Below are 26,366 nucleotides of genomic sequence, written 5' to 3' on the forward strand. Positions count from 1 at the left end.
AATGATCTAGCGTCTCCTCTGAATCGCCTTTAAATTAGCCCAACTTCCAAAAAATTGTGGTTGTGATGACGGCACCTTGTTCTCCCCAAGTTGTAGTCTTTGGTTTATCCTATTCCAGCCGAGGAAATGACAAGCACGTGAGTCAGTGGGCCAAGAATTTATATTAAGAACAGCCAGGGAAAGAGCCAGCCAGCACAGAAAAGGGCTAATACCAACCTTTTACAAGGATTAGGTGACACTGACAAGGCAGAAAGAAGGAAACACTGAATTTCCTAATCTAGATAAAATCTCCATGACAACACACAGGCCAGCCAGAGTGTAAACAGAAGTGCAGTTCTTTGATCTTCCATCTTTAAGCAGGCATAAGAATGTAACAGGCCATACTCCTAGTACGGGGGAGCTCCCTCCTAGTGTTTCCTCATCTGTCTCACATTGAATGGATGTGGAATTTTATATTTTAATACTGTTTTGGACTTTGCCATTGTTTTAGAATAAGGAGAAGACAACAACATTGACTAACTCAATCGTGCTACTGCTGTGACTCTCACTTGGGTACTTACTTACATGTCCCTGCCTCCCTGCATTTCTAGCGTTCACTCTGTCAGGTACCTTTAGCCCTGGCACTCCTGGGAGCTGGGGTTAAGCTGCATCTCTTTCCCCAGGGTTCGATAAAGTTTCACTGCAGGAAGTCTCCACTGCGCTATGCTGACATCTGCCCTGAACCTTCGCCCAACAGTGTTACTGGCTTTAATCAGATCCTGCTGGAAAGACACAGGCTGGGCCACGTGTGATCTCTCCTCACATTCCATCCTCACCTGGCTGGGCCCTCCCTGGTGCCTTTGTTTCTCCACGGCCTTTTCCTGCCAGCTGCCTTGCCAAAGACATCTAATCAACACACAGCTGCCAAACAACTCCCACAGCGACTCGGAGCACACGTCGGGAGCCGTGGCTCCAGCCTGCAGGCCAGGCCGGGGCGGCAGCTGCACCAGTGGCCCGGGGCGCCGATCTACGCCTCCAGCCCTGACAGGTGTCAGGGCTGGTAGCTACCAAACCTGGATTAAGAAACTTTAGGGCCTTCACAGAACCCACTCGGTGGTGCTGGACAGCAGGCACCCCCTCCTCCAACCCCAAAGGCAAAGTCAGCTTGAAATGAGCTCTAAAATTTTGGCTGAAATTTTGCCTTTTAGTTCCTTTAAAAGGAACAAAGCTTACTATTTAAATATTTGTTGTTTAATGTAATTTCAAGCAACTAGATTATGAATCAAGAATGACAAGCAATGCAATGCACCACAGAACCACCACACTTCAATTTTGAAACACTGATCAAGTTTTAACTCAAATGGGTGTGAAAACCATATCATTTATGTCTTAATTGTACCGAAAATAAAACATTTAAAAACAACCATCTGAATGTCAAGTTCTCTCTCCATAAAGGGTTTGCCACCTGGGTTTGCCACCTGGAGTACCTCCATCCGTGTGCACCCCAGCCTGCAGCAATGGACATAAGGATGTGCAGGACCTACCTGAGGTCAGCCGCTCAATGTCCGGAAAGCGCCGCCCCTGCTAGGGCCCCACGCGAGCTGGCCTCCTGGGAGGAGCAGGCAGCACAATAATCCATCTTAAGAATCCTCGTTCGGGGACGGTTCCACAATCCTTAAACAGCAGTCAGCAAACTCCAAAAACAAAGGCTCCTGCATGCAGGCTCGCATGAGCTTTGCCTTGTCATCTGCCTGATCGAGGTTGACCATCAACTGTCTAAGGTGTGGACTGAGCAGTAAGCTTCTCAGCGCTGCAGACTCCCCTTAAAAATGAACAGGGAAAGAGAACCAAGCTGAGTTCAAGTGGGAATAGGCAGAGATAGCTGAAAGCCAAATGTTTCAAATGTAATAAATACCAAGGATGTGGCATCCCCTTACCCTTTAAACCCACAAATTAACCCAGCACTTCACATAAGGTGAGATCAGCGTATCAGATAAATTTCTAAGTTAAACGCTATCAGATTTTTATTCTTTATATCTCTGTAAATATTTTAACTTAATTTTTTCTTAGCTGAAATGGCATTATTTTACCAGCACAGATACAAAGAATAGCAGCATGTGGGCATGTTTTCTCTCTATAAGCATGAAGGTTCCCAGCGACAAGGACAGTTACACCAAATCTCTGAATGATGTTTAAGTGTGTGCTTGATCCAGCATAAAGCAGGATGAGTAGCAGTGAACTGACACTAACGTGTACGGTGCTTTACAGTTTACAAAATCATTCACACATACACCCAGCTCAGCTCCTACCTCAGTCTAACTAATCACTCCCCTGGGACTGGCTACAAAGCACCACCTCTGTGAAATGGGAAAAATGAAAATAACACCACTTTTAGGAATTACACTGGCCAGTTAATTATACACATAATAGAAATGCAGTCCTACAAAAATGCTGGGCATTATTAACACCGCGTCCCTCTGAAAAATCAAATCCTGGGATGACCCAGTCCGCGTGAATGACTGGACTGTAAAGCGAGCACTGGGACCAGGAATAAACGGAGGCCCCTGACTGTGTGAGAGACAAAACGTGGGGGGTGGTATATTACAGCGCACCATGGGAAGCTGAAAAAGTACCTAATTCTGGGAGAGACCACAGGTCAAGAAAAGTTTAGCTGAGGAAATTTGAACCAAGCCTCGAAAGAGGAGCAGAATTGGGCTTCCCTGGTGGTGCAGTGGTTGAGAATCGCCTGCCGATGCAGGGGACACGGGTTCGAGCCCTGGTCTGGGAAGATCCCACGTGCCGCAGAGCAACTAAGCCCGTGCACCACAACTACTGAGCCTGTGCTCTAGAGCCCATGAGCCACAACTACTGAGCCTGCATGCCACAACTGCTGAAGCCCGTGCGCCTAGAGCCCGTGCTCAGCAACAAGAGAAGCCACCACAATGAGAAGCCCGCGCACCACAACGAAGAGAAGCCCGCGCTCGCCACAACCAGAGAAAGCTTGCGTGCAGCAACGAAGACCCAATGCAACCAAAAATAAATAAATTTATTTTAAAAAATCACATTCTGTACAATCCAATGTATCTCAATGGTTAACAAAGAAGTAAACAAGCACAGCACAGACTTACCTAAATTCTTTAAATTCTGCAAAGAAACTCTGTCCTCTTCCTCGTCACTATTGAGAAAATCAGCTACAGAGTCGTCATCATCATCTGAGGAATATAACACAATCAACTGCTTATGACTGAAAAGGAAACCTAGGTGCCAGGTTTTAATAACTCCTCCAATAGATAAAAAATATATGTGCACACACGCAACAGGAACAGAGATATGCAAGTGGGTACAGAGAAAAGTAACCTCTTCTCTGGAATTTGTGACTAAACCAACACTCCTTTTAGGAAAGCAAAGAACTGGTGAGTAACAAATGCATCCTAGTGTTCACACGCTTACTCTATGTGTTTCCCTGTGGTCTGTGGGCTTTAGGGCCTTATTTTCCAGTTCTTGCCACCCCATCTCCCCTCACCATGGCGGCTCCAGCCCTGTCATGGCCAAAAAATTATATGCTCTGTAAAAACCCACTGACATGATTTCCCTGTGTTTTCAGCATGGGCAGAAATTTCTGAACCCAACAACAGTTTATCAAAGGGCAGAAATGGGCCATCCCCTGGCTGTGAATGTTCAATGCCTCTTTGGTGGCGCTGGGAGGGGCTGCTTCCAGAGCCTGGCATGGTGCATCGCCCGCAGGAGGCATTAAAGAAAGGCTAGATGGATGAAGAGGATGACAGCCCACTCCCGCTGTGAGCTGTGAGGGCCCCAGCAGCAGCGAGACCAAAGGCAGCACCCCACCTAGGCCCAGCTCAGGTGAACCTACAGCCCCAGCCAGGCCCAGGGAGGGGGACCCGAAGCCGTGACTGGAGGAGGCTCCCGCCAGCAGTGTCCACCACTCACCCCCAAACCATGGTGATGGCCTTTCTCCCCCTCTGCCTCCTGCCCCCATCTTTCTTCTCTTGAACCGTCAGGCTGCTCTGTAACATCACCCGTGGTGACGTGTGCCCCCAGCCCCAGTGCTCAGGGCTGAGGAAGCTGCTGCTCCCTAATGAACTTGACTCCTGGCCCCAGCCCAGTCTCCTCTCCTCTCTCCTTTCAACATATTCTATTTGAAACCCTTCTCTAGGTTTGTTTGTTTGGAGTCAACCAACCCACCTGTGTTTTCCACAGGCTTTTTAGTTTTTGCAGTAAGATGCGATCTTATTTCTTTCTTGACAGGACGAGTTTCAGGGTTGCACTGCTCTGAAAAAGACACAAATCTCAGGTGCACATTGCCTCCACTTGAGTGACAAGGCTGCACACGCCACCACCAAGCCAGCCTCTAGGGGGAAGCATATGTATGGGGTAAGGGACGTAGGTGGGGGTGGGGATGAAGGAGAGGAAGTGAGAGATCCAGTGAAGGGCCAGTAAAAGCCTGAGCCCCGCAAAAGGGCTGAGGAAGCAGGCCTCGTGCACCCCTAGGGCCTGTCTCCAACCTCCCTGCCTGGCCGAATCGCACAGGGCTTTCACCACGATTCAGTAGCACACTGACTTCAATCAGCATCAAACTGTGTTCTCAGCAGTTTCTGATACCAAATTTGCATGTACCACATGCCACTGGGGACACACAGATGAAAGCCATCAGGCCCTCGTTTGCATGTACCACATGCCACTGGGGACACACAGATGAAAGCCATCAGGCCCTCGGAGGGGTTTAGTCGCACAGATGACAGAGATATGGACAAGATAAGGAGAGTCTGATCCCAGTCACCTGAGAGGGCGGGGAGATGAGAGGGGAAGGTGCTGCCAGGTGGAAAGAGCATGTGGGGCAGAGGGAAAGGTCCATGGCTGGACCGGACCCTTGAAAGAGTAGGCAGATGCAGGGAGATGGGGGTGAGCAACTGGTAGCTGATGGGCGGGGCAGGCCTGGCATGTGGCCGGGGCACAAGAGGAGGAAGCCGAGCAAAAGAATGCCACACACAGGTCTGTCTGTCTTCCCCAGACCAGTGTCTCTCAGAGAGGGCGCTACTGTACTCAGGTTGGAAAGATCTTTAATGGTGTGGGATAACTTCACACACCCCAGGCGGCTTTTGTGAGTCAACACGAATAACCAGAAGTACCACCATCACCTCCGCTACTGTGAGAACAAAAACACTGTGACCACGTGTCTCTAGGGAGAGCAATACCCAGGTTAAGAACCACTGCCAGAAGACCTAAATAGACAGTCCTCCAAAGAGGACATACAGATGGCCAACAGGCATATGAGAAGATGCTCAACATTGATAATTATTAGAAAAATGCAAACCAAAACCACAACAAAGTTATCACCTCTCACTGGTCAGAATGGCTATCATCAAAACGTCTACAAATAACATGCTGCAGAGGGTGTGGAGAAAAGGGAATCCTTCTACACTGTTGGTAGGAGTGTAAGTTGGTGCGGTCACTATGGAAAACACTACAGAGGTTCCTCAGAAAACTAAAAATAGAATTACCATATGATCCAGCAATCCCACTCCTGGGCATATATCCAGACAAAACTATAATTCAGAAAGATACACACACCCCTATGTTCACAGCAGCACTATTCACAATAGCCAAGACATGGAAACAACCTAAATGTCCATCGAGATGGATAAAGAAGATATGGTATATATATACAATGGAATACTACTCAGCCACTAAAAAGAATGAAATTATTCCATTTGCAGCAACATGAATGCAACCAGAGATTACCATACTAAGTAAGTCAGAAAGACAAATACCATATGATACCACTTATATCTGGAATCTAAAATATGGCACAAATGAACCTATCTGCAAAACAGAAGCGGACTCACAGACATAGAGATCAGACTTGTGGTTACCAAGGAGGATGGGGTTGGGGGAGGGATGGAATGGGAGATTGGGGTTAGCAGATGTAAGCTATTATATATAGAACGGATAAACAACAAGGCCCGACTGTATAGCACAGGGAACTATATTCAATATCCTGTGATAAACCATAATGGAAAAAATTGTAAAGAAAAAAGAATTTTATATATACATATATATATATATGTATAACTGAATCACTTTGCTGTACAGAAGTTAACATGTTGTAAATCAACTATACTTCAATAAAAAAAAAACATAAAGACCACCAGACATTATGCACCTTCTATAGTCATGCCTAAGACCACCTGTAGTTTTGCCAGAGAGACTGACCCTGAGCTCTGATCCAGTCTCTGATCTGTCAATTTGTAAGAAACAGAGGATTGAGGAGTATGCCTAAGTGTACCATGAGCTTGCAATCAGCAAAACCCAGACTGTGGGTAACTGTACAAGTGGCTTGAATTCTTCAACAGAGAAATTGTAAAGAAAAAAAAAACAAAAAAAAAGGATGGAGGAGGAATTTACAGATTAAAAGAGACTTAAAAGAAATATCAGGGGCTTCCCTGGTGGCGCAGTGGTTAAGAATCTGCCTGCCAATGTACAGGACATGGGTTTGAGCCCTGGTCCAGGAGGATCCCACGTGCCACGGAGCAACTAAGCCTGTGTTCCACAACTACTAAGGCTGCGCTCTAGAGCCAGCGTGCCACAACTACTGAGCCTGTGTGCTGCAACTACCGAAGCCCGGGCGCCTAGAGCCCGTTCTCCCCAACAAGAAAAGCCACTGCAATGAGAAGCCCATGCACCGCAACTAAGAGTAGCCCACATTCTCCGCAGCTAGAGGGAGCCCACGCGCAGCAACGAAGACCCAATGCAGCCAAAAATAAATAAATAAAATAAATAAATATTTTTAAAAAAAGAAATATCACATTTTTGGGGAATTCCCTGGTGGTCCAGTGGTTCAGACTCGGCGCTTTCACTGCTAGGCCAGGGTTCAATCCCAATCCCTGGTCAGGGAACTGAGATCCTGCAAGCTGAGCAGCATGGCCCAAAAACAACAAAAAAAAAGAAAGAAAGAAAGAAATATCACCTTTTTTTAATGGGCAAGACTAAATGATACGCTTTCAGGACACGTATTTACATAATAAAACTGAAAAAGCAAAGAAGTGATTACTATAAAAGTCAGGACAGTGGTTTCTTTTTTTTTTTTTTTAAAGATTTTATTTTTTTGATGTGAACCGTTTTTTAAAGTCTTTATTGAATATGTTACAATATTGCTTCTGTTTTATGTTTTGGTTTTTTGGCCCCGAGGCATGTGGAATCTTAGCTCCCCGACCAGGGATTGAACGTGCACCCCCTGCATTGGAAGGCGAAGTCTTAACTACTGGACCACCAGGGAAGTCCCAGAAGAGTGGTTATTTATAGGAAGCGAGGGCACTGGATCGGGACAGGTCATGTGGACGGGTTCCCAAAGTGGATGGCAAAGTTCTATTTTCTTCATCTGGGTGGTGTTTGCCTTGTAATAAATAATTCAGTAAGCCAAAAAAAAAAAGTCTACAAATAATAAATGCTGGAGATGGTGTGGAGAAAAGGGAACCCTCCTACCACTGTTGGTGGGAATGTAAACTGGCACAGCCACTATGGTGAACAGTATGGAAGTTCCTTAAAAAACTAAAAATAGAGTTGCCATATGATCCAGTAATCCCATTCCTGGACATATATCCAGAGAAAACTCTTAATTCAAAAAGATACATACACCCCAATGTTCATAGCAGCACTATTTACAATAGCCAAGACATGGAAGCAACCTAAATGTCCACAGACAGATGAATGGATAACGAATATGAGGTATATATACACAATGGAATACTACTCAGCCAATAAAAAAAGAATGAAATAATGCCATCTGCAGCAACATGGATGGACCGAGAGATTATCGTACTGAGTGAAGTAGGTCTGAGAAAGACAAATATCATGATACCTCTTATATGTGCAATCTAAAAAAAATGATACAAGTGAATTTATTTACAAAACAGAAACAGACTGACATAGAAAACAAATTTATGGTTACCAAAGGGGAAGGGGTGGGGGAGGAATAAATTAGGAATTTGGGATTAACAGAAACACATATATGAAATAAACAATATAGACCTACTATATAGCATAGGGAACTATATTCATTATCTTGTAATAACTCATAATGGAAAAAAACTGAAAAAGAAATATATATATATCACTGAATCACTTTGCTGTACACCTGAAATACTGTAAATCAACTATACTTCACTTAAAAAAAAAAAACAACACTACTGCCAGACAGACTGGAGTGTTCACCAAGGGAGTGAATTGCTCAAATCTGCATTTCAGAAAAACTACCCAAGCAGCTGCCAGGTCTCACAGTTAAGAGCTCCAGATTGCCCTAGGGGGTCTTGGTGAGGCCTTACAGGGCTGCAGGACTAGAGGGAAGCGTTCCACACCCAGCTCCCCAACCCTGTTTCAGCAAAGCATTTCTACTTCTTTTCTATCTTGAGCTGACAAGTTTCTTTTGAAAATGCTCCAGAGACATTAGGGTTAAGGAAAAAAAGCGGGGCGGGGAGTGGAGAGAGTGGTGCTTGAAACACACAGCTGTAAATCAGAGACTGGAGGGGATGAAACTACAGGCAAACCACCAATGAGGAACTTTAACCGAACAATCACTGAGAGAGAGGTCCTGGGAAAGAGTCCCTAAGGACTAAGAGGCGCGGATGGAAGATACTTTAAAAATGCAGGCTTGACAAAGACCTTGCTCCTTATTGTAAACTGAACTACCTCCACGTTTCTATCAAGATATTATGTAAAAGAAAGAAAACGAAAACAAAAAAAAAGAAAGAAAACGTCGTTAACCTCAGCCAGCGCAGCAAATGATGCAGAGCTGCGTCAGAACACTAAGAGGAAGGAACAGCTAGGGGAGACTTCTACGGCAAAACTGGTCGACTATTTTTAAAGAAGAAAAAGAGGATAGGGGACTTCCCTGGCGGTTCAGTGGTTAAGACTTTGCGCTTCCAATGCAGTGGGTAGGGGTTCCATCCCTGGTCAGGGAACTAGGATCCCACATGCCACGCAGCACATGCAAAAAAAAAAAAAAAGAGAGAGAGAGAAACAAAGAGAGAGAGAATGGTACGTAGAAGAAAATGCAGGGCAGAAGAAAGGTTTTTTTTTGTTTTTGTTTTTTTTGCGGTACGCGGGCCTCTCACTGTTGTGGCCTCTCCCGCTGCGGAGCACAGGCCCCGGACGCGCAGGCTCAGCGGCCATGGCTCACGGGCCCAGCCGCTCCGCGGCATGTTGGATCCTCCCAGACCAGGGCACTAACCCGTGTCCCCTGCATCGGCAGGCGGACTCTCAACCACTGCGCCACCAGGGAAGCCCCAGAAAAAAAGGTTTTGACTGTGCAAAATGTGGAGAGACATTCGCAGGTAGAAGTATCCGCCCTCCCACCCCGCCCAGGAGGAGGAGCTCCCACAGTAACAGGCGTTGCAAGGGCGGGAGGGAGCAGGGGACAACGACGGGACGTGGGGGCTGCCGTGCACGAGGAGGGGACCTTACCTTTGTGCTCCCGGAAGCAGGTCAACGAGCAGCTGTAAAAACAAAGCCACAGGCCGCGTCAGCCCCGAAGGCCGCGCGGACCCTCTCGCCACCCCGCCACCCGTCCGCAGCCCACAACCCCCGGCACTCACTAGGGCACGCGGCAGGCGGGGCAGCGGTATTTGGGTTTCTCCAAACAGATAACGCAGACAGCGGTGCTGCAATTCAGCGACGCCATGGTCTCTCCCAGGACGCGCTCCTTCCCGGCGCCCAGGCCTCTCGCCGCAGGTCCCACGTGCACACCTTTTCTTCCGTTTCCTTAACCGGGACCAATCAACGCGCAGCACTTATTGGCAGTCAAAAGCAATAGATTGATCCAGCTCATTGTTTCAGGCCTGAGAAGTAGAAAGTCGATGCACTCGATGCGCAACCAGTACCCCCACCAGAGGTTCTCTCTGATTAGGTCACGGCCTCGAAGAACTTGTTATGTAGCCCTGTCCCAGTCCCTACGCGGCCCTGTGACTTGCAGCAAGTCATTGTCACTCTCCAGCTCTGTTGCCCTGTATGTAAAAAGAATACGTGGGATTAAATGTCCTTTACCTTCTGGCTTGGACTTTCTCAGTCTTGCACCGGCATTGGGTTCTCGCCGCGCATCTCATTTGCTTCTCCCTTTGTGGAGCACAGGCTCCGGACGCGCAGGCTCAGCGGCCATCGCTCACGGGCCCAGCCACTCCGCGGCATGTGGGATCTTCCCGGACCGGGGCACGAACCCGTGTCCCCTGCATCGGCAGGCGGACTCTCAACCACTGCGCTACCAGGGAAGCCCCTCATTTGCTTTTTTTAGCAAATGAGAAGTCCACAGATTGGCCGTTAAATCACATGACACACACGTGCCCTTCCCAGCCATCTTTCGCACAGGAAAGGAAGATGAGGCTTGGCCGCTGATAGATGTTTATTGCGCTCCAACTGTGAGCCCCGCACTGCCCAGATGCTGGGCTAGGGACACCCAGGGATTAGCAGGCACGGTCTCTGGGACCTTAAGGCTTAGAGTGAAGGCAGGAAGGAGAATCCCTGGGTGGGATTGATTAGCCAGGGAACAGATGAGTCACCTCTGGCCCAAAGGTGGGGATCCTGGTCCAGAAAGGTGAACTGTGATGGGCCTTGAATGCCACCTCAGGCTTTAGGAATAGACAAAGTCACATTTTATTGGGAGCCCTGCTCCTCCTCAAAGCCCTGAGCATTGTCCAGCCTAACCAGCCCACACATGTGGGGTGCCCTCTTAGGGCCATAAGTCACCCTCACCCCAAGAACCTCCCCTTTGTGTTGGTCCATCAGCCCTCAGGATCTCACTATTATAAAAGCCCTGAACCACTGTCACAGTCTGTGGGGATGAATCTGCTACAACCAAAGCAGTCATTCAAGTCTTAGCTCCAACCCCTCTCTGGCTGTGTGACTTGGACAATTGTCTACCCTACAACTATTAGAGTGGATGTTCAGGCCTACTTCCCTGAGCTATTTAAATCAGAGAGGAGACTGTAAAAAGGTTTGTGATCTGAAGTGCTACAAAAGGTTATTTATGGGATATCTAGGAAGAGTCTGCAACTCTCCTGGAGGCCTGGTCCCTACTCCATGAGCGTGGGCTCCAGGCCCCAAGTCCCTGGAGCCCAGGTTGCTGGACCTCAGGCCCCTCTAAAAGGGTTTCACTGTCAGCCTCGGTGAGCCATGCTGGGGTTGGGCTTGAGTGACTATCCATCACTCCTTTGGCTTTGCCAGACTGTCCTGAGGGCGCTGTCCAGTCCTCAGTGCTGAAGTGGCACCGGCCCCTCCGGTTGCCTACCTGCCCCAGCATGCAGCTGCCCCTGCCTCCAGCCTCCAAACAGAACTCAGGCCAAAATCCAACGTTTCCACACTGACCTAATAATCTGCAGCGTTCCTTGTATTCCTCAGCAGTTGTGACCACTGCTGGTTTGACCCAGAAGTATTCCAGAGAGCCCATGCTTAACAGGGAAGGCCAGAGGTCAGTGACTTGTCCAGGTCACATTTGAACCTCATGCCCTGTCTGGCACCAGCACAAATTCTCCTACTAGGTACATCACCACTGCCCACCCAGACTTTTCCTGTGAGTGGTGTTTGGAGGCTGAGGCCATGGAGAGTCTCCACAATCTTCAGGGGCTCAACCTGAGCCCACCCACACCCATTCCATGCTGACTCTCCTACCTGTGGGTCCAGAGATGGTGACACCAGCAGAAAGAAAATTCCTGGAATTCATCCCATGCACATTGCATTCGGTAAAAATACCTCTTCCTCTACTCTGGGTGACCTCCAGCTTCCCTGGAAAGACGTACCCCTCCTGCTCCAATATCCAGGAAAGAAGGTGGCTCATCTCTGATGGTGATGACGTTGGGGAACACCAAGAAGTGAAGGACGCCGGGTACAGCTCCTCTGGGCAATGGCTAGTTCAGAGAAGAAAGACGGGTATGACTCTGGGCCCCAGCAACTAGAGGTCCACACTGATGTGGTCTGGCTCTCCCTGGTCCCCCATCACGCCCTCCTAGCGGCTGTCTAAGGCTGCCTCACGCCTTCTCAGCGTCAGCCGAGGAGCAGGGCCAGACCTGGAGAGAGGCGAGGTAATAATCGAGGCAGAACGGTTTCCAGAGCTCCGCTGCTTGGCAGACGCTGTCCAGCAAATTCCAGGCGGGCCGAGCCCGGCGCCAACGCCAAAGACTGGAGACGCCCGTGGAGTCCCAGGCCCGGCACTCAGCACCGCCAGAGGGCGCTCCAGATCGAGATTGGCCCTGGCGTAGCCTGAGCTGGACTGGAGCACCGCTCGCACCGACCTTGCGTGGGAGGCCATACTGTCTCGCCATTCAGGGAAGAGTAAATACAGGCCTGCCCGGCGCCTCGATCATCGCCAAGTGGCGGGAGAGAGGGTCGAGAGTGCGGGGCTGAAGCAGACGACCGGATGGGCAGCGGTGTCTCTTCCATGAAAGTAAGGCCCACGCAAGGCCAGCCGAGGGCTCCAAATGCGCCTGGCTGTCCAGGGGCAGTTCCCGCGGTGCCCACCGCCCCGCGCTTCTCGGCAACCCCTGGGGTGGATATCCAGCTGGAAGGTGGCCACCCCACATTGGCCTGGTGAAAGGTTAATAGTACTTCGGGAGTTTTCAGGTTACTAACTAGGGTGCACCACTGCCCTGCACCTTCCCTGATGCCATGATGGGGAGGGCACGCGGGCTGCATGTTGCCCTTATCTGAGGCCAGATGTTGATACGGCTGGGCTCTCGGTGTAGCCAAATCTCAGCTTCTTTCTGCAGCCCTAACATCTCTATCCCTCTGCCCTCTTGGCGGCAGCAAGAGAAGTGTCTAGGATGGTATCTTTAGAGGACCTATACTGCCCGGTTCTCACCTCCTCCCCTCCACTTACTCTCTGGTATCTAAGAGAGTAGTTCAGATGTTAAAGGGGGTGAGGTTGCTGGTGCGAATCAAATAAAGGAGGCCTGAGGTTATGCTGGAGTGGTTTCCAAGTCATCCATTTCCAACTCTCTGCGTGTTATTTTATCTTGAAAATGACATTCATTCCCCAACTCTAGACAATGACAGTCTGACCTTCAGTTAGACTCCAAGGAGAACTTCCAAACAACAAAAGAAAAATAATAGCATTATCTACAGCAGAACGGATGGGAGAGCACAGACCTTAAAGGTCACCATTGTTTCATGAATACACGCTACTGCCCACAACCCCACACTTTTCTCCCACCCTCTCCCACTTGCAAATCAATATATATCTCCCACCGTACATTTCCTAGGACAGAGATCAAAGGAATCAGGACTTCCCAGACAGATTCTCCACGAAACCTCTAAAGGTCCCATATGGAGTGGGAGTGGGGCTTGCACAAACCTCCTAACTCACCTCTATCTCCCACATGGCATGTCAGGGAGGGAGAATTTCCCCCTCTATGCTTCCTGAGTTCTTGTGGTTGCCGCTAATAATAAATAGTGCACTAATAGTAAATAGTGCACTAATAATAAAATTGACACAAGAGAAAAAGAAACAAAATTTAACTCATACGCATGGAGGTCCCATAGAAATGAAACCTAAGAATAGGCCAAAGCAGGCAGCTTTTATACTTTCTAGACAAAGAAACAATACATTTGTGAGGAATTGACAAGACAAAGAAACAGATTTTGGGTGCCCAACTAGTGCAGAATTAGAACAGAGTTTGGGCTTGGGATAGTAAATTGAAGTAACAAGGATTGTTTATGTAGGATTCTCGGCCCGAATTCCCTATCTTTGGTAATAAGGGGGTCCTTCTACCTCCAGATGTAGGGAGTGCATCTTTCACATGAAACGTTTTTTTCCCTGCTTTCAAGGAGACAGCAAGGAGGGTCAGAGCATCCCTCTTGCATTGGCCATTTCTTAAGCAACTTTAATTCAAAATAATCAATACACCACTGAGGAACATTTTGTGGTGGACTACTCTGGGTCCCAACACAGAAATGCATAGGAACTCTGCTCAGTGGCGAGCAGGGAAAAGGACGTAAGACCCTGTTTCCTTCCCCATCTTTTAAAACTAAATACAAAATAACAACTTTCAGACAAATAAAAGCCATGAGAATTCTTCATCAGCAGATCCACACAAGAAAGTTATTCTGGCAATAGGAAAATGATACCAGATGGAAATTAAAATCACAATATAACACCACACACCTACTAGAATAACTAAAATTACAAACACTGGCAATACCAAGTGCCTGTGAGGAGGCTGCTATGAACTGGACGTTTGTGTCCCCTCAAAATTCATACATTGAAATCCTAAACCCCAATGTGATAGTATTAGGAGGTGGGGCCTTTGGGAGGTGATAAGGTCATGAGGATGGAACCCTCGTGAATGGTACTAGTGCCCTTATAAAAGATACCCCAGAGAGTTCTCGTGCCCTCCTTCCACCATGTGAAGACACAGTGTGAAGATGACAGTCTGTGAAGCAGGAAGCAGGTTCTCACCAGACACCAAATCTGCTGGCACTGTGATCTTGGACTTCCCAGCCTCCAGAACTGTGAGAAAAAAATGTTTGTTGTTTAAGTCACACATCTTATAGTATTTTTTGTTACAGAAGCCCAAGTGGACTAAGACAGAAATTGGTACCAAGAAGTAGGTACTGCTGTAATAAACCGAAAAATGTGAAAGTGGCTTTGGAACCACATAATGGGTAGAGGCCAGAAGAGTTTTGAGATGCATGCTAGAAAAAGCCTACATGGCCTTGAAGGGACCTTCAGAGGTGATTTGAGTGAAGGCTCAGAAGAGGAGGAGAGCTATATCTTAGAGAATACGTAAGTGGTGGTGAACAGAATGTTGGTAGAAATACAGATGGTAAAGGCCGTTCTGATGAGGTCTCAGAAGGAACTAAAGAACATTGGAAATTGGAGGAAAGGTGATCCTTAGTGTAAAGTGGCAAAGAACTTGGCTGAACGATGTTCCTGTTTCAGAGTTCTGTGGAAGGCCCATCTTGCAAGTGACGACACTGGATGTTTAGCTGAAATTTCTAAGCAAAGCGTTTGAAGGTCTGGCTTGGCTCCTCTTGACTGCATCTGATAAAATGTGAGAAGACAGAAATGACTTAAAGGAGGAATTGCTAAGCAAAAAAAGAGCAGAACTTAAAGATTCTCAGCCTATGCATATTGAAAAAAAAATGAAAACACTAACGGTGTGGGCAAGCAACCATCTGATCAGCAAGCAACCCGTGTGAAAACACACACGGGTTGGTTGACTTAAACTGCAATGAACAGAGAGATGCATCTACTACAAATCCTTACTTGCTCCTCCTTCGGCCAAAAGTTCCAGCCACATTTCGTTCTGACTTTGCCTGGGCAGCCATACCCTTCTCTTCCAAAGTGCTCATGGGGAATCCATAAAAACGCTATCATAAAACGTCGTGGAGGACGTTATACAACAATTAGAAAAACTTTAAAGAGAACCTAAGTAATGGAATGCTAATCTTCTGCACTAAAAACGCTAATTATCCCCTAATTCATCTAAACATTCAAGGAAATTCTAATTTATTTTTTAATTTTTGCTTTATTTTATTTTTTTATTTTTGGCTGCACTGGGTCTTCGTTGCTGCGCACGGGCTTTCTCTAGTTGCAGCGAGCAGGGGCTACTCTTGGTTGCGGTGCACGGGCTTCTCATTGTGGTGGCTTCTCTTGTTGCAGAGCATAAGCTCTAGGCACCCGGGCTTCAGTAGTTGCAGCACGCGGGCTCAGTAGTTGTGGCATGCTGGCTCTAGAGCGCAGTCTTAGTAGTTGTGGAGCACGGGCTTAGTTGCTCCGTGGCATGTGGGATCCTCCTGGACCACGGCTCGAACCCATGTCCCGTACATTGGCAGGTGGATTCTTAACCACTGTGCCACCGGGGAAGTCCCAGAAATTCTAATTTAAATGCCCCCATAAGAAGTCTTTGGCTAGGAGGGATCATGGTTGAATGGGCCTGTGTTTTACAAGCAGGATTTCATTTGAGTAAATCCAGCCACACCTTAAGCCTTGAGCTCAGGGACAGTGTGGGTGACCATGTGGACATGTCCTATAATGGACAGAGGCTAGGAAGAAAGAGATGCAGCCTTAGCCCTGGTCTGGGAGCACCAGGGCCTGAGATACCTCCCAGAGGTAAAGCTGCAGTGTGGGTGGTGTCACCCACACCTCACACACGAGGAACCCGAGGCCCAAAAGCGTTTCATGACTTGCCCGAGCCACCCATGCAGCAGCGGCAGAGCCGGCCTTCCAACCCAGCTCTGTCTGGTGCCTGGTCACCCTCCTCTGCCCTCCTCGTCCCCTCAGGCCGGACAGTCAGACACTCCCCACTCCGCCATGTGCACTTGGTGAGGGAAGCAGTTACCTGCAGCCTCCGGGCATGTTTCTGAGCTGACCAAGAGCTAGTTGCTAATAATTTCAGCCTCAAACAGAAAAAGGAGAAAAACAAAAGTGTCATTAGAGCTATTAGCAACCTGTTCCTGCAGGGATGCCAGCATTGCTGTAAACGTTTGAATATATTAGACTCCTTCATAAAGGTTAGGTCCTCAAGTAAGCACAAAAGTCAGAAATTACTTGTAAGAACAACCCTGGAACAACCCACAGCCGGGAGAAATCCCTAAGCTTTTAAGAGGCAGCGGGAGCTGAGACTGTCTGAGGCCCCAGCCCCCTCTCAGTCTCCGTTAAGGACACTCACCCAGGGAGCACAAGGGAGTCAGGGAGTCCGATTTACCTGCGCCTTTTTTTTTTTTTTTTTTTTACATCTTTATTGGAGTATAATTGCTTTACAATGGTGTGTTAGTTTCTGCTTTATAACAAAGTGAATCAGTTATACATATACACATGTTCCCATATCTCTTCCCTCTTGCATCTCCCTCCCTACCACCCTCCCTATCCCACCCCTCTAGGTGGTCACAAAGCACTGAGCTGATCTCCCTGTGCTGTGCGGCTGCTTCCCACTAGCTAGCTATTTTACGTTTGGTAGTGTATATATGTCCATGCCACTCTCTCACTTTGTCACAGCTTACCCTTCCCCTGAGCCTTTTGAAATTCCTTCTTCAGTCTGTCTCTCTTTCCTTCTCTCTGTCTCTCTTCCCCCATCTCTTCTTTGTTTCTATTTACTTTCAAAGCCCCTGGTTGAGTTTGTCCTTAACCTCTCGCGGCCCCAGTGGGCAGCAAGGCAGCACCCCCGGGGGCCACAGCCCCACACCCCCGAGCCCCTGTCCCCATCCCCGTGCCCCAGGAGTGCTGTGCCTGAGCCTGCAGCTGTCCTCATGCTCCTCTGCTTCCCGGGTGACTCAGACATTTCCCACACAGACACTGGTGAACTCCCGGGTGGTGTCACAGTGCACTGGAGCAGGAGTGGTTTCATCTGGGTGGCAGATGTGGCTACTGCTCTAGTTAGAGAATGTTCTGGAAGAGAGGCTGCAGCTTGACACCCTTGGGACTTGGGGGCCATCCCAAGGGCAAGAGACTAGAGCCCCTCAGTGCACTGCTGTCTGCATCCCCGTCCCCAGCCTCAAGGATGCCTCTGCACCCTCAACACTCCACCGGCCTCTCCTGCCGTTCCTGCCTCTAATTTCCGTCTGTCCCTTTGGGAAGGGGAAAGCCAGAGGTGGCTCCCAGTCTTCTGAGGAGTTCAGGGATCCGGCCATCCCGAGGAGTCTTGTAATCTCACTTGAGGCTACCCTGGACTGGCCTGTGACCTCTATTCCTGTGGGTCTCCCTGGGCAGGGGGCAAAGACTGCTTGGTGGCCAGCAGGGTGGCTCCTTCCAACTTGGAGTCCCAAGCCTCCCAGTGAGTGCCCAGGAGGGCAGCCTCTCCCAGCCCTCTCACCACCCCGTGTGCAGGAGTAAGAGGTAGATGAGACCTCCCAGCACTGTGAAGCCCGAGTGGGTCCCACTGCCTGTCCTCCTGCATTCATGGGGCCCACTCCCGTGGACTTGGAATTTACCTGACAGCTCTGATCACCTTCAGCTGTCCAGTGCCTCCCTGGATACACAGCAGATGAGAAACAGCAGCAAGATCAACCAGAGGCCCGGGGACTTTGGGCAAGAGACACAGAACAGGAGAGCACACTATGGAGAGAGGGGGAGAGAGGGGAGAAGAGAGAGTGAAGGGAAAGTGACAAAACTGTGCCCAAGACAGGAGGAAAACAGAGCAGAGCTGTCTCAACAGGGCCCACTGGGCCCCAGGTAAGGCTGTATGGGTGTCCCACTCTGTTTCGACAGGACCCATTTCCTGTTCCCAATGCCCCACCTGTCCTCTCCCACCAAGATCCTGCTCCCACTAAAGGGACGGCACGTAGCTGAATATGGTAGATGGTGGTCAGGAAGTGGTAGGGGGATAATTCAGTCCCCTCCCCAACTTCAGCCCCGCAATGGGAGCTTGCACACCGATTTAGGGACTAGAATTGGCTTCCTCCCCTGGTTGGGCACTTCCCCTGACAGAGGCTGGGACCTTGCCTGCCTCCTTTTGAGGGATGCAACAACCTGCCCCACAGGCTCATTAAAGAGATGAGAACCATGAGATTCAGGCTCCCTCAGTGTCTCCACTGAACTTACCACTCTACCTAGATCCCTACCTACCCCCTCCTAAGTCTCTCCAGCTCGCATAGGCTGATACCCCACTGGGCTGTTCCTGGCAGCAATGCCCAAAGACCTGGCTCCTTCACAAAGACCCCTTATGGGTAAGAAATATACAACTTATTTACAAATGCTTCGAAAACAATAGTGATAATAACAAATGTGTGTGTCTGCCAGAGAGACAAAGACAGCGAGAGAGCGAGAGAAAGACACACAGAGAGAGAGAGGAAGCAGAGAATCGTGAAAAGTTGGCAAAATATTAAGGATAATTAAATGAACGATGGGTTTACTGAAGTTCTTTGTACCACCTTCTTCTGTACATTTCAAAGCAGTATTTCAAAGTAAGAAGTTTAAAAATGAACATAGCTTTAAAAAAGTGGCCGCTCCTGCATCGGGGTCTCCCCTGGAGCTTTCTTATCATACAAACATGCTGGAGCCGTGCTGCTCATAGGCCTTTTCTGATAGCACAGCACCATCCACCTCTACCCGGTTGCTCTTCTTCAAGAGAACACCTGGAGACAGCTGACATCTGCACTTCGTCTTCCCAATTAGGTCCAAACAGCTCTGGTTCTCCTGGCAGCTGGCAAGTGAGCTCTCCTTCAGTCACATTCTCCGCTTACGGGGACTGGAGGGGACAGCTGTGACATGAGAACCAGTCCCACTGCCTCACAGCCACAACAAACCCCAGAACAGTGTCCAAAACGCAAGGCTGGGACTTCCCCGGTGGCGCAGTGGTTAAGAATCCGCCTGCCAATGCAGGGGACAGGGGTTCGAGCCCCATAACCCACAACTACTGAGCCTGTGCTCTAAGAGCCCATGCGCCGCACCTACTGAAGCCGACGAGCCTAGAGCCCCTGCTCTGCACCAAGAGAAGCCACCGCAATGAGAAGCCCGCGCACGGCAACGAAGAGTAGCCCCCGCTTGTGGCAACTAGAGAAAGCCCCGCGCAGCAAGGAAGACCCAATGCAGCCAAAAATATAAATAAATAAATAAATTTAAATTACCAAAAAACCCAAAACACAACACTTAATGCTGCCAGGACCTTGAGAGCTTGTCTGGAGTATCTAGCACAGCTGTATGTGTTGCCTTGATAAAGGCGAGAAGTGGTCACACAGACTGAGGGTCCACAAGTCCATAGCGAGAGGCTAAGTTCGGAGCTGCTGTTCAGCGGTTTTCCCGCATAGATCTGAGCTGGAATGACGTTTCCCCAGTGCTGCAGGTCCTACCCAGGAGAACCCTTCCCCTGCCTCGCTGTGTGGCTTGGAACGATTCGCAGACCCTCTCTGGGCCAGTAGCCCGACTGCACACCCTGCGGTACGTAAGACCTGGCGGCTGGGGCGACAGGCAGCACACGTGCCTGCGGAGCCGGGTTCTCCCCGCCTACGTCATTTGCATAACAAGTCCCGGCGCGGGCTTAACGCGACTCTGCGACTCAGGCTAGGTCAGGTGACATGCCTCACAGCGCCGCCTACACGGTTTCGCAGGAATCTGCACTTCGGGCTTGTTTTCCAGCGCCCGCCATCCTCGCCGAAGAAAGAAAGGCGAGGCTCGTCCCCTGACAAATAATTATGGAGCTGCCTTTACTTTCTGCCCGGCACAGAGGGGCGCTGGGGCCGTGGACAGAAGCCGATCGGGTGCCTTTCCTGGGGGTGGGGATGGGGTGGGGAGACTGAGCAGGGAGCAAACCAGTGACCTGCCCCGTGACCTCTGCACCAAGGGAGTGAAGTCCAGGATGAGGGGCCCCAGCCGGGCAGAACATGCCCAGGAAGTTCTGGGTCCAGGAGCCTTCGGGAGTGGACTGGTCAGAAATTAGTCCCTGCAGGCGGGTTGTGACCGGCCTAGAGCAGCCAGGCTTAGGAGACTGGGCGTTACGTATAGACTGAATCGCGCTTTAACAGGAGCCCTGCGCCTCATCTCAGCCCCAGAGGGGATCCCAACCTGTCAGGGTTTCTCGTGCCACGTGCGCTCGCCCTTCCAGAGCCTTAATTCGCCACCCTCTTTGCCTTCCCTTCTTTGGTCAAATCCTGGGCCCGCGTGCGGTCGAGGATGCCTTGTCCCCTCCCTCCCCCTCCCCCCTCGGGGCCCGCCCCAGAAACTCCGCCGTGTCCCCTCGGTGAGAAGTTCTGACAGAGTGGACAGTCATTCGCATAGGGCGCCGCTCGCTTGCTCCGAAGGCGCTGTCCAGCCCACGGTGCTGAAGCGTCCCGGGCCCTGACAACTGAGAACAGAGATCATTCCCAACCTGGCAGGCTCCAGGCCTCGTCCATATTGGCCTAATAATCCACAAGGAGCCTTGTATGCCTAGCGGGCTTAAACTGGAATCGCCTCAGGGGCCCGAGCTTTCATGAGGAGGCCCAGGGAGAGTGGACAGTAGTCAATTCCTGTGCTCCATCCTGAAACCAGTAGAACTATGGGCATCTCCACTGACCCCTCCTGACTTATCCTATGAGTCATATGGGGAGACTGGGCCCAGAGGAGGGTCCATTTACTTTCCAGGAACTCAATTCTTCCCACTTGCATCCAAACCCAGCAGGCCCTGCTACCTGAAGGGGGTGGGGTGAGACCATCCCAGGAATTCCTCCCATACACATTCCCTGTAGTGAAGATGCCTCTCCCTCCATTCTGGATGACCCTCAACTTCCGTGGATGTTCACAACCCTTCCCCCCAACCCAACGTCCAGGCAGGCAGGGGAGATCAGGTGTCCCCAGTGAAGGGCTCTGCAACTTGGAGTCTAGAATCTTGCCCTCGAAGGAGTAAATGACACGGTTGCCTAGTGACTTGAGCATAATTGTGATGGCAGTGATACTGGGCAGCATGAAGAAGCTGGGTACAGGGCAGAAATCAGACCAGAAAAGAGGGCTGGTAAGATGCCAGAAGGAGTAGCCACTGGTGTCCAGGACCAAACCCACACTGGAGCCCACAGAGCTATCGTGGCAGCCCAGGACCCGGTCGTACCTCCTTAGCATCAGCCGAGCCTCCGTTCAGGCCTGGAGAGAGAAGTACGAGTCTAGGCAAGAGAGTTTTAAGAGGGTGCTCCCGAGGAGCGGACTCTGTGGCCAGCACGCATTTGGCAAAAGTAAATGTCATGGCCTGGTCTCCTCAGATGCGTGAAAGTACCCAAGTTCAGTGCCCGTGACCGCCAGGCAACTCCAGTTTAAGGTTCTCCGGGGTATATAGTGCATTCTGGCTGGATGTGGCTCGAAGAGCCCCAGGGGACAATGCACGGTGGCAGGGTTGAGTTCACACCATGAGGAAGAGCAGGCGGCAGCCTCAGGATTGTTGAATCATCCCAGAATGAGGATTCTTAAAATTGTGCTGCATGGTGAATCAAGTTGCTTGACCCCTCTCCTTATTCAGGGTGCCTGCTGGTGCACCCTGGATGAGTGCCTGAAGATGGCCAGTGCCACTTAGCCCCTTGAAGGGACATACCTGTGTGGGACAGCAGTGGACAGTCAACCACAGAATGAGAAGGTCTAACCCCATCCCCCAACACATGGGCCCCATACTGTAGCCCCCATGGCAATGGATTAATAACTAACGTTGCCCTGGGCATCACAGTGACCCCAGGAGAGCAAAGTGGATATTAGCAAACCCATTAGGCAGATGGGAAAACAGGGGCAGAGAAGGCATGGGACAGTCACCAAAGCCCCAGAGAAAGTCCAACTTTTTTTTTTTTTTTTGGATCTAGGTCTCAGATCAGGGATTGAACCTGGAGCCATAGCAGTGTAAGTTCCGAGTCCTAACCCTGGTCTCCTAGGTAATTCCCCCAACTATCCGATGTTCAGCTTATTGCAACACCCTCCTTCCTGTCACGTGCTCTCCACTTCATCCGTCAAGGAGCCGATGCTAATGGCGGTCCCCTCCTTCAAAGCCAAACAGCCCTGGTTACCACGGTAAGTAACAAACAGCCACTCCAGACTCTCAACAACAGAATCCTAGGAGGACGTAAGGAGGGCTCCTGTGGCCTGAGGGTCAACATGCCTGACCTTGGCTGGCCCCACAGCCATGGCAAGGACATGGACAGCATCCAAAGAAGGAAGGGGGCTGCCGGGCAAACTCTGGGAGAAGCGTAGGGGGCCTGGTGCAAGTGCTGACACCTTCCGCACGTGCTGGGCCCTCAGGTGGTGAGCCAGAAGTGCTGCCTAGGCTTCTTATTGCAGTAGGAGAGCCACAGCTGGGCCAGGCTCTTGTTGGGGAAGAATGTGAGTCCAAACACATCCAGCAAGCCTGGCAGAGTGAGGACAGCAGAGGGGCCACTGCAGGGGACCACCAAGAAAGTTTCTCTAAAGGCCAGTGTGGCAGGGATCCTGCCAAATTGAATGACTGGGCATCCATGTGAACTAGAATTCCACAGCCTGGATTACCGGGGGCGAGGTTGGGAACATCACACTGGGCAGTGTACAGAGCAGTAACAATGCCACATACACATCTCCAGGGTGGTCCCCATCCCCTCTTCTGCCCCCATCCCCAATTCTGTATACTCTCATCCCCTCAAAACAGGCAGAATCGGAGGCTAAGGTTAAGAAAAATTTCCCAGAGAGTTACAGAATGGATTTTTTAAAAACAGATAAGAAACTAAGATGATTAAACTTCATATTAGTAGGAGTTCTAGAAAGAGAAAGTGGTAGGGAGGAAATTTTTAGAACTATTTTTTTAATCCCCATAATGGAAGAGCATGAGTTGACAGGTTGAAGGGACTCATACCACATACCCACACAGTGGATGAGAAATATCCAACAAGGCACAGCGCTGACAATTTTAACAGTACTTATAGATAAAGAGATCCTAAAACTTTCTGCAAAACAAGTAGCCACACACTAGGGACTATGAATTGTTACAGAACACTAGAAGAATACAGAAGAAAACTTCAAACTTTAGAGGGAAAATTATCTCCAACATAGAATTATCTATCCATTCAAATATCAACCAAACGTGAAGGTAGAAAGAAAATATCATTAGATGTTCAAGGTCTCAAAAATTTACCTTCCGTGTGCCTCTACCAGGAAACTGCCAGAGAATATGCTCCACAACAAGCAGAAAGAAGTGAACTAAGAATGAGGAAGCCGGGACTTCCCTGGTGGTCCAGTGGTTAAGACTCCGCGGTTCCAATGCAGGAGGCACGGGTTCGATCCCTGGTCAGGAAATAACCGTGTCCGACCAAAAGATCTAAAAAAAAAAAAAAGAATGAGGAGAGGAAGCCATGGGATCCAGATCCAGAAAAAGAGGACCTGTTATAGGAGAGGGGCCTGGGGATCCCAGATGAAGGCTCCAAACAGGAGCATGAGGTCTGAGAGTCTCCAGGATGCCTGTAGGGGAAAGGGAGCTGGAGCGACGTGCCGCGATTGCCAGCATGATCAGTGGATGTTTGCTGGCTCCTGTGGTCAGGTCGGGAATGAATTAATAATAGGTGTATAGAAACAGAAAAGAGAATCCAGAAATAGGCCTATACCATATGGTCAACTGATTTTTTTTCTTTCTTTTTTTTTTTTGGCCGCACCGTGCGGCTTGCAGATCTTTGTTCCTCAACCAGGGATCGAACCCATGCCCCCTGCAGTGGAAGCATGGAGTCCGAACCACTGGACCACCAGAGAATTCCCAGTCAACTGATTTTTGACAAATGTGCCAAAGCAATTCAATAGGGGGGAAGAACAAGCTTTTCAACAGCTTGCCATATGCACTAAAAAAAAAAAAATTAAACTACAATCTTATGCTACATAGAAAAATTAACTCAAAATGGATCATGGACCTAATGTAAGGAGGGGGACTTCCCTGGTGGTCCAGTGGGTAAGACTGCACTCCCAATGCAGGGGTCCCGGGTTCGATCCCTGGTTGGGGAACTAGATCCCCCATGCATGCCGCAACTAAGAGTCCGCATGCCGCAACTAAGAGTCCACATGCCACAACTAAGAAGTCCGCATGCCGTAAATAAGGCGGCTGCATGCCACAACTATGAGCTCGCATGCCGCAACTAAAAGATCCTGCACGTCGCAACAAAGATCCTGTGTGACGCAACTAAGACCCAGCTCAGCCAAAAATAAATAAATAAATATTAAAAAATGAATAAATAAAAATAAATGCAAGAAGGTAAACTATAAAATTCTAGAAGAAAACAAAGGAGTGATAAAGGGTTTGGGAAAGAGTTCTTAAATATGACATGAGCTATAAAAGAAACTAAGCAAGTGAAAAATAAGTTAACTATTAACTACAGGAAAAAAACAAAACATTTTACAACATAGGAAATTCAGTTCTATTGCATTATGAGGCTCTGCTGTGAACAACATTTACATGATAATAACAATGAAGGGAATTCCCTGGTGGTCCAGTGGTTAGGACATGGCGCTCTCACTGCTGGGACCCAGGTTTGATCCCTGGTCAGAGAACTAAGATCCTGTAAGTTGCATGTCACAGCCAAAATAATAATAATAATAATAATAATAAAGACATTGCAAATTAACTTAATCAGAAATTGTGATAAAATAATATCAAGACTGTAGGGAAAGAAAGTAAAGGCTAAATCCTCATCAAAGTAGGAAGTGAACAGATATCTAAAATTTTAAACTCAGTGAGTAACAACAGAAGCATATGATTTAAAGATATGGACATACATGTTCCAAAAACCACAGAACAATCTGAAAGCAGCTGCCTCTCAAAGTAGGGAGCTGCTCTGGAACATGTGGGAGGAGGACGCTGTTATAAGCCTCACAGTACTCTTTTTCTTTTCAACCACCTGCCTGTATTACTTAGACACAAACAAAGTTGGTTTTTTTTTTTGGCTGTGCCAGGCGGGGCTTGTGGGATCTTAGTTCCCTGACTAAGGATTGAACCCGTGCCCTTGGCAATGAAAGGGCAGAGTCCTAACCACTGGACTGTCGGGGAATTCCTCAAATAAATTAAATTTAAAGCCACCAGAGAGCCACTGAAACTAGCTGTGTGGGCCTCAGGCCAAGTCCAGCCCTGGTCTGGTGAGCGGATCGTGGGAGGTGATCACAGTCAGTACAGCCCATGTGCTCTGCATTCTGGGGAAGTTCAGGCTTTGTCCAGGAGCGGAGGCCTGGGCCACTCCACTGCTTGACACAGATCTCAGAGATCCACTCTCCTGTTTCCCATGCTTGGCACCCCCCTCTGTCCCCACCACCCCCAGCACTGCACTTCTCACGCTCCTGTCCCCATCTGTCTCTTTGACTGTCTCCTCCAGGGGACTGAGAGCTCCCAGAAAGCGTGAAAGATGCACTGTTCATCGCTCTCTCCCACCCTGCCACCTCCAGTGCCTGGCCCAGGGCTGGCACACTACAGGAGCTCAACGCTGTTAGGCATGGATGTTGGCAGCCCGGGTTCATGGACAAAGAAGGTCTTATGAAAGTAAACGTGCTAAGTCATGAGTGGCCCCGGCAGGTGGTTCCCTTTGACCAGTTTGCCACTCTTCATCAGGCTCTATAATATGTTCTTGTACCAACTGTGGTGCTGCCACTCAGTGGCCCTGTGGTCACCCCAGGAGCCTCTCTCCTCCCCCTGCCGGTCTTCAACACTGCACCTGCCCCTGTGGGAACAGATGGCAGTGATGCCAGTGAGGGGCACGCAGGCTACCCCAGTAAACCCCTTCCCACAAGTAATCCAGTTAACTTCTGGGGTAACCCTGAGTCCGTGTCAGGCATGGTACCAAGTGCTTTATATGCACTGGCTTTTTAACCTGCTCAGAGGCCATTTTACAGAGAGGTCACTGAAGGCTTGGGCCTCAGCGTAGGTGTGCCAGGCTCTGTCTCCTGCACTATGCCTTGGGCCAAACCCAGGTGTTAACTCACAACCTCAAGTCAGAAACCTGTCCCTCAT

General features: G+C 49.4%; 2 protein-coding genes across 8 annotated transcripts in view; one reads left to right on the forward strand and one right to left on the reverse strand.

Annotated features, from left to right (window-relative positions):
• MYO19 (myosin XIX) overlaps positions 1-1,402 on the forward strand; it is a 34,479-nt gene extending 33,077 nt beyond the window's left edge. For all 7 annotated transcript variants that reach the window (XM_033431601.2, XM_033431603.2, XM_033431604.2 and 4 more), the window contains one exon: positions 663-1,402. In XM_033431601.2, coding sequence (XP_033287492.2) covers positions 663-791 — 129 coding nt within the window. In that variant the 3' untranslated portion in view covers positions 792-1,402. The remainder of the gene's footprint in view (positions 1-662) is intronic.
• On the reverse strand, positions 1,286-9,967 carry ZNHIT3 (zinc finger HIT-type containing 3). Its single transcript, XM_004271726.4, has 5 exons — positions 9,588-9,967; positions 9,457-9,488; positions 4,183-4,269; positions 3,108-3,191; positions 1,286-1,801 (listed from the first exon to the last, which is right to left on the reverse strand). The coding sequence occupies exons 1-5, from the start codon at positions 9,671-9,673 to the stop codon at positions 1,620-1,622; spliced, it is 471 nt and encodes a 156-aa protein (XP_004271774.1). The 5' UTR covers positions 9,674-9,967; the 3' UTR covers positions 1,286-1,619.
• Positions 9,968-26,366: the final 16,399 nt, after the last annotated feature.

Source organism: Orcinus orca, chromosome 19 (genome assembly GCF_937001465.1).
Source record: "Orcinus orca chromosome 19, mOrcOrc1.1, whole genome shotgun sequence".
Lineage (NCBI taxonomy): Eukaryota > Metazoa > Chordata > Mammalia > Artiodactyla > Delphinidae > Orcinus > Orcinus orca.

Excerpts from the sequence above, each read along its gene's own strand:
- ZNHIT3 (XM_004271726.4), bottom strand. The coding sequence starts at position 9,673 with ATGGCGTCGCTGAATTGCAGCACCGCTGTCTGCGTTATCTGTTTGGAG. Across the intron at positions 9,489-9,587 it reads CCCGCCTGCCGCGTGCCCTA|CTGCTCGTTGACCTGCTTCC; the intron begins GTGAGTGCCGGG and ends TTGTTTTTACAG. Across the intron at positions 3,192-4,182 it reads AAAGCCTGTGGAAAACACAG|ATGATGATGACGACTCTGTA; the intron begins GTGGGTTGGTTG and ends TATATTCCTCAG.